The 13,928-nt window shown below is 35.1% G+C and overlaps 1 protein-coding gene across 1 annotated transcript in view; it reads right to left on the reverse strand.

The window, feature by feature from the left end:
* LOC135087090 (neuralized-like protein 4) overlaps positions 1-5,047 on the reverse strand; it is a 29,922-nt gene extending 24,875 nt beyond the window's left edge. Inside the window, exons 1-6 of the mRNA XM_063981932.1 lie at positions 4,578-5,047; positions 3,807-3,908; positions 3,463-3,576; positions 2,993-3,154; positions 2,479-2,623; positions 1,883-1,949 (exon numbers count right to left, since the gene is read on the reverse strand). Of these exons, the coding sequence (XP_063838002.1) occupies positions 1,883-1,949; positions 2,479-2,623; positions 2,993-3,154; positions 3,463-3,576; positions 3,807-3,908; positions 4,578-4,730 (743 nt within the window). The 5' untranslated portion in view covers positions 4,731-5,047. The remainder of the gene's footprint in view (positions 1-1,882; positions 1,950-2,478; positions 2,624-2,992; positions 3,155-3,462; positions 3,577-3,806; positions 3,909-4,577) is intronic.
* Positions 5,048-13,928: the final 8,881 nt, after the last annotated feature.

The raw sequence follows: 13,928 nt of genomic DNA on the forward strand, positions 1-13,928 counted from the left end.
GTGGACTGTACTATACGATAAACATGTCAGTCAATTTGACAACCTTTGTCGGAAACATTATTCGAGTATTTCTCAAAAAAAATGTACATTTTGAAAAAAAAAAGTGTGCTTTGAAACAGTTCAAAAGTTTTATATTTATAAATCATCACACAAAAAAAACACAGACACAATTTTGAAGGATGAATATTAATCTTTAAGATAACGAAGAATTATAGCTATAATCCTACTTATTACCAAATATTTAGATATTTTAAAAATAGTCCTTTTTTACCTTTCATACAAAAACCTGTTTGCCACCCTAGCTTTTTCATGTATTTTTGTTTCATAAAATGCGATACGTAACTAAATTATTGTAAATTTCTTTGTATTATCGTTCTACAGTAATCGCAGTTTCTGTATCAAATTGATTTTCTATGGGGTGTCATAATGAATTGGCAATTTAAAGCAAAAAAACAAAATGAGTTGCTCTCATTTACTATTTCGTTATTTACTCTTTAGTTACGATTTATTTCTACTTTCCCATGGTTTCTGAACAATTCCGTATTTATTTTACACGGACAACAATAGCTGCACTCTGAATGGCTGTTGGCCTGACGTCTCCGCCATAACATCTATCGCGAAAATTAGTGAAAACGTGTGTGTTTTGTGGGATTACTTTTTCGTAACAGGCAGTAAAATCAGCGATTTTATATAGAACGGTAAGTCTTCATTTAACCATTTTTTGTAATACGTGTGGTACGAACATTTAGTAAGCTTTTATATTTGCTGTAACAAATTTTATCAAAAAAATACTTGTTTCTGATCTCATTTTGTCTAATATTTCGTTACGTTTTTTACGAATTTCGTTACGTTACGAAAAAGTACAACATAATGCTGAGTGTATACTGTTATTACCTGACTAAGCATAGTAATATTCACTACTTAATTTATTTCAAAAAATATAGAGCGTTAATAACAAAAGGATTGGATACTATCTGCTTTACAGAAGTGCCACCAGCAAAAAATTATCAAATCATTTAGATTACGTTTTTATGTGATTACTTCTTTTGTTTTTTTAGGAATGCCGCCAAAAACCAATGCCGAAAGGCAAAAAGCTTACAGAGAACGACTCAAAATGGATAAACATGATGGAACAAAAATAATTTTATTAAAATAGTATGAATGATTACTCCCTTATTTTATTTCTAACCCCTTAATATTACCCCGTATTTGGGTGCATACTTACAAATATTTCGAATTGAATAAATGAAGAGCATTCACAATATTTCGCCAATGTATAACAAGCCTTATGGCCTTACTATTTCGTTACTACCGTTTCAATACGTACATTTTTTTTGAGAAATACTCATTCAATGAAAATATTGTCCGAACCCTTAGTATTTCTCTTCGACAAATACTTTAACACATTGTGAACCACTTTTCTTTCACGACTATAAAAAGATTTAAGCAATTTAATTCACAAAATCAATTGCGCACATTTAAAATAAAGTTTGTTTACACTTTGACAGCAATAGACTGACATGCAAGGTGACATGTCAATGAAGTTTTCAGTTATAGTTCCAAAATACTGAACTGTCCTATGCATGACATTGACAGTGGGGCGCCACCGCCAATACCGGATCGCTGGTTCCGATTTTTGCCATGTTGGAAACCATATAGTTGAACGATGGTAGCGCCCCCCTGTCATTGAGTTTGGTGGGACAGTTCAGCTTGGGTCATCTATACTGTTGCCATTAAAAGAAATTAGTACCATTTGTTTTCCGCAACATGGCGAGGGTTTTTATGTTCCTGGTCGGGCTATACATCAATTATTATCTCAACGGTAATGTACAAAATTACTAGAAGAAATAAGTTTTTTACTTTATACATATTTCACACTTACTTATTATTACTGGACAGCTTGACTAGTATGCCACACCTCGGATGAAATCGTAATCGTTCTTGAGTCGCTGCAAAAACGAAATCACATAAAAATTTTGTTAATAATCAAAAACTTGTTGCTTTTCAGATAATGCCGTCAATGCAGTGAGGTCATCAACTTCGATGACGTGGTGGACAACGAACAAGCAACTTCGCGTCGCAAATAATTTCTGAGGTTCCTGCGTTGGTTGGCTAGTTGCCTGATCGGGGCATATAAAGTGGTGAATCAACAACCTTCAAGTTTGATTACGTCTGACCTAGGTAGATTAAAATTTAAAACAGCTGCCAGTTTCAATTAAATTGTGTATGTGCCCTGTACACAATATATGTATGTAACTCAGTTTTACTTTACAATACAATATACTAAGGGCCTCGTTCACCATCTACGAGAACAAGTGGAGTATTCGCTGCTTAGTCACAAGTAGCAATTTATCGAATTTCACCATCTCTGAATAACGCTAAATACTTCTTATTTTACTTGCTAAGTAGTGGTAATTAGGAAGAATGTAACTAATTGGAACTTTACTCGGAGATAGTGAAAGAGGCCCTAAGACTTACCTAGAGCAGAAGCTCCATCAGAAACCATTGGAATGTAAACATGCGGGAGTGACGGTAAATCCTTTGGGACTGGTTCTGCAGGCCCGACTGCCCCTTCCAACTCACTCGACGTCAAAGTATCGTCATTGTTTGGGTCCTCTTCAATCTGAAATGAGACATATTTTCTAGGCATCTTCAAAGTGAAATTGATAATTAAAAGATAAGCTCAAAGTGGAATGCGTTGTAATTACTGCATTCTGTGGGCGGCGTAAGTAGGGGGTGGTGGGGTGCGATAAGTAATCATAGCTCATGACTTCGTACTAACACTAACATATGTCGTCTTCGAAACGGTACCAAAAATCCTGGGGGGCACCAGACTCTGGGGTGCCCTGGCCCCACTTAGGGACTTATGGGGTGGGGGGGTCGCCCCGGGTGCCACAACACGGCCGGTCCTATGATGCCTGGTGGCTATCCAGGTATTTCCTTCCACTAACCCAACCCAAACCAAAACACAAATAAAATAATGGTAATGTACCTGATCTAAGCTGCTCTCCATTATAGGTCTCATACCATTGGAATTAGTAATAGAAACTTGCACACATTGTCCGTAAAGATCTATTACGGCAAACACTTTAGGAGGCAATTCCGTTGCTGCTATGCCTAGGCATCTCCCATTGATATAAAACATTAACTCAGCCTGTTGAAGGAAATTAATATCTTTAAAGTAATTTTAAAAAAATAGTAATAGTAATGTGTTAACATTTGCAAGTATTGAACATTCTGAAGGTCTTGTCTTAATAAAATTGTACTAAAAACAGTGCTAATGTTAAACTTTAATAAAAAAATCTAAAATCAGATGGTTTTGGAATTTTCTATGTTTATCTAACATTATGCATGCTTCAGATTTTTCATGATTGTTTCCATATTTTCAATAAAAGACCATTAACACTAAAGAAAGATTGATGAAGGTAAATTATGAAGGATAATAAATAAAAATCTACTTACTTTACTGGAGCGCATAACACCCAAACAATCTCCTTCTCGGAGAGTGTCAAGTTCTGGTCCATAGGAGTTGACTACAGTTACACCATCTTTAACTATAGAACTCCCAGACATAATCTAGAAAATTAACACCTTAATGCCACATGGGTCGCACACAATGGGGTTTAACATTGCTAAGTGACCCTCGGCATTTAACAGTTAATTAGAGCAAACAAATATCTAAATTAAAGCACACTACTATAATTTCTATAAAATAAGATGGTTTTAAATAACTAAAAAGTCCAAACCCAAAACTAAATCTATAAATTATAATGAAATGTTATTAAAATAAGTAATAGTGTAAATACCCAAGCAGTATTTCGAAGCTTAGTGGCTGTGGCTGGAAGTTCCATATACTCCGGATCCAACGTTGTAACACCAATTTCGAGTGACCCATTCCAAACATTCACCTAACAAATTTTTTTTATTCTTATTAGACATTTTAAACTTCCGACTCAGATATTCTATTGATTGTATAATTGATTTTTTTTACGTAACATTAGAAAGGAAGGAGACCCAAGATGATATTTTATAATAATACCCACATAATTATATTTTTCTTGTAACCAGCTCAACCTTTACCAGGTATTTGTTTATAAACCAAAATTAATGAGGTAAATAAAGCATACTCTGCAATGTAATTGTAAGACAAGCTCTATATGCCCCAAAAACCATAAGTAAACAATATGAATAAGGAGATTCTGTGCATATCTTATTCATATTTTAATAAAGTTTGCTTTGCAAATAAACCTTGTACTTAAAAGCATTTGTGCTTTGTTTAAAATAACAAAGCCTATATTATAGTAGTTGCAATACTGTGTTTTTATTAATTTTTCTATGTATTTGGGATGCTTTTACTTTGGGCCTATAAGAACCTGAACTGACAAGATTATGTGAAATATTATAACTAACTTGTATGGGTATTCGAATTGTATTAAATGTGATTACTATGTCATTTAAAATGTACATGCATTTTAAGAAAATACTTTAATCATAAGAAAAACTGTATTGCTTGCTAGTCTTAAAACAAAGGAAGGGGCATAGTTAAAACTACAGAAGTTAGGTGTACAGGTGCTTACCTTTCTATCAATGCACACTTCAAACATAAGATCATCTTTCAGAGGCTCTGCGCTTAGTATCAGGCCGTGATTAAATTCTACAAAATTTCGAATAGCAGTCGAATTGTCGTTGAGGAGCGTGACCCTGTCACCGCACCTCCTGTGGAACCTCATTGTTCTAACTAAACCACGGGCACCACTTAAAACTTTATATCGAAGCTTAATAGGACTAATATCATTTTCACAGTCTTTTTTCCGCACTCCATTATTCTTTATTTATTCAGACCACTTAGCACCCATTTATGTGTTAATTACTTTTAAATCAAACGAAAAAGCCCTCTCTACGCATAGATTTTTTTTTCCAATATTATAAATATAACACCCAATTATATTCATTATTAAAAAGACATAGTTTAATTAATTTAGAAGAAAGAAACTAAATAATTTCCTCGATGAATTAAATTTTACGAACAGACAGACATGACGGTTCGATGAACTTCAGTCAGAGACAGATTAGCAAACTTCATTCCCTGACACATAGTGTTGTCCCTACAATGTTAGTCGAATAAATTTTTAAATAATTTTCGAAAAGTTTAGTCATTGTAGTTATAGCCTGACCAGGAACATAAAAACCCTGAGCCCCGATTACGGTATTTTTTAACGTCAACAATCCAGACACGCTTCTCGATTCTGCGATACGATTGGTCGTTCAACAGCGTACGTCAGCTGTTTTGACCAATCGTATTGCAGAATCAGAAACGCGTCTGGATTGTAGACGTTAAAAGTTACCGTAATCGGGGCTCTGGCATAGAGGCGCGTCAATTGCATTTGATAGTGCAACACTGAGTACAGTCGTACCTGTGTTAAATTAATAGGCTAACTTTATGTATCAGGATTCAGGATTACGGGCTAATTTGATATTTTCATAAATTAACGAAAAAATATTATTATAGGTAACCTGGTTTAAATAAATTAAATGAAACCATCAATCGAGTTAGTAGGATTTATTTTATTATTCATCAATAATCAAATTCAGAACTTGAATATTCAACTGCAATGTCTGCTCATGAACGCTTCAAACTCGGTACTTCTTTCCCAATTCCATAAAATTCAACACTTGAAAGTGCCAAAAACTTTAAAATAGGTAGTTGAAACAAACCGCAGCTAATTTTCATAGTGGACTGTACTATACGATAAACATGTCAGTCAATTTGACAACCTTTGTCGAAAACATTATTCAATGAAAATATTGTCCGAACCCTTAGTATTTCTCTTCGACAAATACTTTAACACATTGTGAACCACTTTTCTTTCACGACTATAAAAAGATTTTAGCAATTTAATTCACAAAATCAATTGCGCACATTGAAAATAAAGTTTGTTTATACTTTGACAGCAATAGACTGACATGCAAGGTGACATGTCAATGAAGTTTTCAGTTACTGTTGCCATTAAAAGAAATTAGTACCATTAGTTTTCCGCAACATGGCGAGGGTTTTTATGTTCCTGGTCAGGCTATAAGCCAATAAATTAATTATAGCCCGACCAGGAACATAAAAACCCTCGCCATGTTGCGGAAAACTAATGGTACTAATTTCTTTTAATGGCAACAGTAACTGGAAACTTCATTGACATGTCATCTTGCATGTCAAAAATTAACTGTCTATTGATGTCAAAGAGTAAACAAACTTTATTTTAAATGTGTGCAATTGATTTTGTGAATTAAATTGCTAAAAACTTTTTATAGTCGTGAAAGAAAAGTGGTTCACAATGTGTTAAAGTATTTGTCGAAGAGAAATACTAAGGGTTCGGACATTATTTTCATTGAATAATGTTTCCGACAAAGGTTGTCAAATTGACTGACATGTTTATCGTATAGTACAGTCCACTATGAAAATTAGCTGTGGTTTGTTTCAACTATAGTTCCAAAATACTGGACTGTCCTGTCGATGACATTGACAGTGGGGCGCCACCGTCAATACCGGATCGCTGGTTCAGATTTTTGCCATGTTGGAAACCATATAGTTGAACGATGGTAGCGCCCCCCTGTCATTGAGTTTGGCGGGACAGTTCAGCGTGGGTCATCTATAGTACCTATTTTAAAGTTTTTTGTCACTTTGTAAGTGTTGACTTTTATGGAATTGGGAAAGAAGTATCAAGTTTGTAGCGTTCATGAGCAGACATTGTAGTTGAATATTCAAGTTCTGATTGATTATTGATGAATAATAAAATAAATCCTACTAGCTCGATTGATGGTTTCATTTAATTTATTTAAACCAGGTTACCTATAATATAATCTTTTTCGTTAATTTATAAAAATATCAAATTAGCCCGTAATCTTGATACATAAAGTTAGCCTATTAATTTAACACAGGTACGACTGTACTCAGTGTTGCACTATCAAATGCAATTGACGCGCCTCTATGCCAGGGTTTTTATGTTCCTGGTCAGGCTATAAATAGTATATCAATGCAATTAAAATTGTTGCACACCTCGATGTCAATACGATTCAATGGACCATAGACACTCCAGACAGTTGTGGTTGGCATTTAGAAGATTGCCCAAGGCTGTGTTTATAATTTAAAAACCTCAACGGTTGTCTTTGGTACCTAATGTGTTAAGTGATATTCTGCCACTAGATGGCGATACTGGTCTTTGAAAATCTTCGGTTAGAGTTTGGCGGTAAACATGAAAACGGCGAGCGTCGTTCAAGTGACATCCGAGGAAACGACCATGCCCAAACCACGCCCAAACCCAAACCACGGCCCAAACCTGCCCAAACTAATGATTTAATTCTTAACATTAAAATAATATTTAGATTAATTTGTTGTATACAATTCTAATTTTTCACTTAAAAATGCTAACTGTAATTTTAACTATTGTTTAAGTACGTATTACACTCATAAAAGCAGCAATATTTGTTAGACTTGTATTCCAGCAAGATCCAAACCCCCCACCGAAACACAAAATTTGTCTTTCCAAAAAAATTGCGAAGTCTTTTATTTTCAATTTTTTTTTAAACAAGTAATTTACAAACTACTCGTACTTAGCTAAAAACTATACAGGGTGTTAGGTAAATGGGTATATGAGCCGACACTAGCCCATGTTAACATGGGCATATAAATGGTATGGTGAAGTCAGAAAATTGATATCATCATTTTAATTTATTTAATTTTCATACAAAATAAATTTTATAAAATCCGATTAATAAACTTAAAAAATTGGCCAAGTGCGTGTCGTGTGACGCGCAGTGTAGGGTTAGACGTTTTTTTTACAATAAGTATTGAAAGAAAAATAATTCTATAAAAAAAATTAATAAATGTCAGATATTTTTTGACATGTTTTTCTTCGATAAAATATGTCTTGTTTCACATATTTTCATATGTGCACTCTATCGTGACTCACACTGTATTAAAAGTTTCTGTGTACCTATACTTATTGATTGTAATAAACAAATACTAAATAAGTAGGTACCTACTATCGGCAACAGTGTTAACACAGTAGATAAATCAAACAGTACGGAAGCTTCATACAAACGCTCGAAATCAGACTCACGCACACAGACGCACGCTTTACACGAGCTCTAAGCGAACCTCGCAGTCCATCCGTCGCGAGTGTCGCGCGCGTTGTGTTTTTAATAATAATTTTATTGCATGCACTGTCCGCTGTATTTTTAAAAAACATGCCACGAGTGTATTGCGTAGTATACGGCTGCTTGAACTCTGCATCTTCAAAACCAGAACTTTCCTTTTTTTAAACTTCGTAATAATTCGGAATTGTAAAAATGATTAAATATTACTTTTTAAATAAAGTGCTTACATCTGATTTTGTAATATGTAGTTCTTTTTAAATTACGTAATTACGCTTTTTAACAATTTATGTGTTCTATTTGATAAAGTAATTTGCTCCGCGCGCTTTTGTACCTACTAAGTGATGAAATGTATTTAAAATGAGGCAATAGCTATGTGAAAGTAAGTATCCGGTATTTTATTTATGAGAATAGAATATCTTTTACCGGCCTAGAGGCCGTAATCAATTTATTCGATTATGTATTCGATCATTATAGAACCTAATTAACGTTTTATTTTTTTGTTAACTACTTAGTCAATTAATTTATTCCATTAGGTATTTGATAATTAAAAAAACCTAAATAAACGTTTTAATAAATAAGTAAGTCAGAACCTTATTAATTTTATAAAGATTAAGAGTGCCAACCCTAACACTCAGTCGAAGTGTAGGTATTTAACTCGCCGAAAGGGCTAAGTTTCCGTACTGCTTTAGCTCATATATCTACTGTGGTGTTAACTACCCATTGCTGGTCATATTGTCTCGTTCTATCGCAAAGAATCACCAATTTTATTGATGATAAGTAGTTAACACAGTGGCTGATGTGCTTAACTCACCGCGCTGAAACCGAGGAGTTAAGTGCTTGCTTAAGTGCTTCATAAGTTGACAGAACACGGCGTTTGTCAACTTAAGGTTAAACTTACAATAGTTTCCTAGTTACCTACTTCGAACTTACAGAACTGAGATTCGCAAGAAACTACAACCACAGAATAAGTAATAGTACAGGTACAGAAGGATTACTCCGCAAGACGATTTAAATAAATGCGAGTCTTGCTACGACGCGATACAGTGGAATTCAGCTCGCACAGCACTACGTACCTACAATTTTATTCACCTACAAGTTTTGTCTCTTTCTATCGCGTGCCTCTGAACTCTTCTTACGCTGTTAGGGTTGCTGTCTAGTGAAAAAATAATTAATCTACTTATTTGTATTGAAGTACGTATGTAGGTAAGTATGCATTCATTATGGAAAACCTTGGGAGAGACCTTTGTCCAGCAGTGGACGTCATTTGGCTGAAACGAACGAACGCATTCTGAGCAGTAGTATAAGGTTAGGTTCCTATACTATCCTAAGAATTATTGATTACCTATATGGCCAACATACCTTTCAGCATCTTTGTGAAGCGAAAAAAGAAGATAAATCCGGTAGATTTCTTTTCGAATTTAAACACCCGAACGCCGCACAATATTTCTTTCTCTTTATGTCCATTTTTAAATAATACTTCGATCATAGAATTATAATCATACTACAACGCACGCCAGCGTCCTGACGGGCGCGAGCGTGACACTCGACTGATATAATACCCGCCGGCGGGGCGCTTCGCTGTAGGTAATTATCGGATGTACCGCGCGGAGTGAGCCAGGCCTGCTACAACGCAAGTAAGTAGTTACTTAGCTAGCTGCTAGACAAAGAGTAGGTAAAGCTCTCTCTTATGACATGAATAAGTATAGGTACCTACTGTAACCAAAGTAGCTAGGTAGGTAGGTACTTAAAAACTCAAATGAAGTAATACCTGCCTACTCCATTAGACCTAAGATTCAGGAAGTGGGGAATTTCGTTGTAGGTAAGTAAGTATATTTCTATTGTTTGTGTAGAGTTGCTATCTTGAAAGATTCTCCGTTTGCATCTCTAAAGTAGGTCTACGTAAGTAAGTAGGTGCCAGTATTTTATAGCTTCGTTATTTAATTTTCAGCCCGCGGCGTCACTCACGTTAAACTCGTATATCGCAACAATATCGCATTTTTTACGCAACCACGAAATTCGCTTTTTAAATTCGTCGAATACAAAATGAATTTTATGAATCACCATGTTATCTTTTACAAACATTTTAACCAAAAAATAAATATTATTTTATTAAAGGTGCCGCAGCGAACAAGACAACGAGTGTATGTTTTTAATTCCTGGAATTCAAAATGATTATTATAAAATCGACGCAGTTGCTACACCTCGGGTGATTGCTTTGCATTTTTAATTAACATTTTTTATGAAATTCGACCTAGTTGCAAAAGTGCTACTTTTACCTTGTTTTAATCCAATTAAAGGTATTGTAATCTGGTTTATGACACACAATTTACATTGGGAACATAGACATTTTAGAAATGACACACACAAGATGTTCCTTGATTTAAATGTAGCACATAGAAAATGTGCCATTGTACCAGGGAGCAGATCTCATTAATTATTAATGTAGGTACACATTAATCAGAGTAATAAATTAACTCCATGAATGAACAGAGCGTATTGAGAGCGTCCTGCGTTCCCACATCATTGCCCAATACAATCAACAATAGAAAACAATAGTTATACTGTTCCTTGTATGTGTCGGCGGCTGAGCCCGCCAGTTTTATTTTAGTCGCAATTACACCTTTAAAGAAATCACATCTGCCTGACACGCAGAAGGTGATAAGGTGTCGTGCGCAATTTGTGTATTCCCAAATATTTCATTAACTGTCTAAAAAGATCACTTTCAAATTGTCTACCCTGGTCGCTGGTAAGCTTTGAAGGGCATCCAAAACGAGATATCCAACCCTCAAACACTATTCTAGCGATAGTCTCCGCTGTAATGTTTTGAACAGGAAATGCTTCGGGCCATCCGGTACATCGGTCTATCATCGTTACACAGAATCTATAACCGTCAGCCGAAATTGGTAAAGGCCCTACTATATCTATGTGTAAATGCTGGAAACGATCAGGTCGCCCAAACTGTCCTACATCAGATACAGTATGTTATTTTTTGGCCAGATATGAATCGAGATATATCAAAATGGGCTCGTGCATGTATTAACTGTCAAAAAGTAAAAATTACGAGACATACTGTATCTGATGTAGGACAGTTTGGGCGACCTGATCGTTTCCTTAATTAAAATAAAAAACTTGCAGTGGAAGTAATTAATCACAAATTACTTAAGTACTGCGCTGCGAGGGATGCCTAGAATTTTTAAATTAATATCTCTGTAGCGAAGTAAGTGCTTGACTGTTAAATGTTCTGATTTCATTGTTAAGTTAAGACTGGTGCTCGGTTCATTAATGTTATTAAAAAGAACTGTTAATAAAAAGCATTCAATTCATTCTGTTTTAAATGGAACACAGATAAATAATGTAGGTACTTTTTTATTCCTTAAACTAGCTTCTGCCTGCGGATTCGTCCGCGTGGAATAGTTACTTGTCTTAGCGCGATGATATAGTTCATATAGTAGAGTCTTAAAGCCTTCTTCGACCGGGCCATCTAACACCGAAAGATTTTTTCAAATGGCAGCTACTTTGTTACTGAGATTAGCGCGCCCAAGCCAAGAAGCAAACTCTTCAGCTTTATAATATTAGTTTAGATAACAAATTTATATAGAATATGTTTGCATATGAAGAGCAGTCAGATCCTTAACACTTTGATGTCAGACTCCCAGAAAGCAAAAATCTTCATTATTCTTCATGTCCTGGTTAAAAAATATATTTTTATAATCATAATAATATGCAATCATAAAATGCCACTTTATATTTAATTGCAAAACTAAAAGAAGCAAAACACAACCCATTTACATAGGTATTTCCAACTTCTGCAGAGTAGAGCGGAAGCTTTAACTCAATTTAAATCCCATTCGGTGGTTAAATGCTAGCCTCTCTACGCATAAACATTGAAAGGAAACTTTGCTAAGCGCTGTGGCAGTCTGGTTGTCAGTTGCGTTTCAATCGCGTTCCACGAGCTAGCCGAGTCTGCTAATAAATGCGGTTAAATTGTTACGTTCAATCGTCTGAAACAATATATACCAATAGCCGCTTTCACGGTGATTGTAGTGAGTTCCAATACGAGTTGGTAACACGCTTGCGAACTAATATTTGGGGATTTATTTGACAGAACTCTCTATTTGATTTAATAGATGTATTTTATATCAAACAGAGATAGCATGTGCATGGGAACCATGAGGATAAGGTACAAAATACGACTAACATGTTATTATTTATACATAGATTGGTATTATCAGTCTAAAGCTAAACAATTAAACATTCATCTAAAGAAGTGTACCCTATTTTGAATTTACTGAAGAAGTGACGTAAGAACATACGAAGTCGATTTAAAGTAGCTGGTAGATAATTAACTAAGTTTTGATTATTCTGTGTTCTAACAAAGTTTCGTCCAAAATGACACAGGTTGGTCTTAAGTTTCCTACAGTTGTGAGGAAACTGGAAACAGAACCGAAAACAAGTCTCAAGCTTCAGAACTTAAAAACCAACTTCGAGTACAAAAACAATATTTCCCTTAACGTCACCCACAAAAAGACATTCTGTGTACGCCTCTGTCTAGCTAGACTCGATATTTGCGGTAAAACGTGGGCAACCTAGATTGCTTGCATTGTTCAAAACCGGCGTTTTGGTAAATTATTTTCATAAACTAAATACCAACCACATTCCAGCACGGCTGTTATGTGCTACAGAATATTCTGAATATTAATCCTTTTGGGCAGATCGTATAAAGTATTTAATAGGGAATTTTGATAATTTTAGGCGTCCATTATACCATGTAGAATGTAGAAAATGCAACTCCGTCAAATCGTAATTCAATCGAGTAAACATTTTATAGTAAGTATAGTAACGGTGTAGATCCACGTACCACGTCCAAAAATTCCTCACCTAAAAATATTTCACTTTATGCCTTTTGTCCAGCAGTTGACGTCATTTGGCTGAAACGAACGAATGATGTCTATGAAAGTTCTCGATTGGCGACCATGGGCCGGATGACGTAGTGTGGGCAGGCCCCTCACTAGATGGACCGACGATCTGGTGAAGGTCACGGGAAGTGCCGGGATTGTGGAAATCCTTGGGAGAGGGCTTGTCCAGCAGTGGACGTCATTCGGCTGAAAAGAACGGACGTCGGAAAGGACGTCTATGAACACTTATTAGATCTACGAATTAATTTGAACTTGATAAGTCACTTCAGTTTAAACCTAGCAAAACTCAGTAAAAACTCAGTAAAACTCATTTATTTCTGTAAGTAGGCTTTAAAAAAGCACTTTTACACGTCCCAGTATTAACCCTACCACTGCTTCAGGACAATAAATGGGCCAGTGCTGAGAAGAAGCAGCGCAAGAAACTCAGACACTATTGTCAGCCTCTTTTTCAAAGGTTTACAGGTTTTCAAAATACATAGTTATAAATATTTATGCGAGCTAGGCAGTTACGCATCCCAAACATTTTTATCTTTTAAATAATCATCGACTTTATAGTAGCCCTTTAATATGTGCTTTGAATTTATGAATGGTAGTAGTTCTACAACAGTTTGTGGTAATTTATTAAATAATTTAATGAATTCCCAATCTTATGCAGTCTGAAACTTGGAACGGCAAGTTTATTTTTGTTTCTTGTATTAAAGTTATGCAAATCGCTCTTTTTCGTGAATTGCTCTATATTTTTGCGAACATATAAAAGGTTTTCATAAATGAACTACTTTAATGTTAAGATCGAAGTACCTGATCTAATTCATTTTATTTATTGCGTGGGTACCTAGGTACTGAATAAATAGTCATAGTCATAGT

This window comes from Ostrinia nubilalis, chromosome Z (genome assembly GCF_963855985.1).
Source record: "Ostrinia nubilalis chromosome Z, ilOstNubi1.1, whole genome shotgun sequence".
In the NCBI taxonomy this organism is placed as follows: Eukaryota; Metazoa; Arthropoda; class Insecta; order Lepidoptera; family Crambidae; genus Ostrinia; species Ostrinia nubilalis.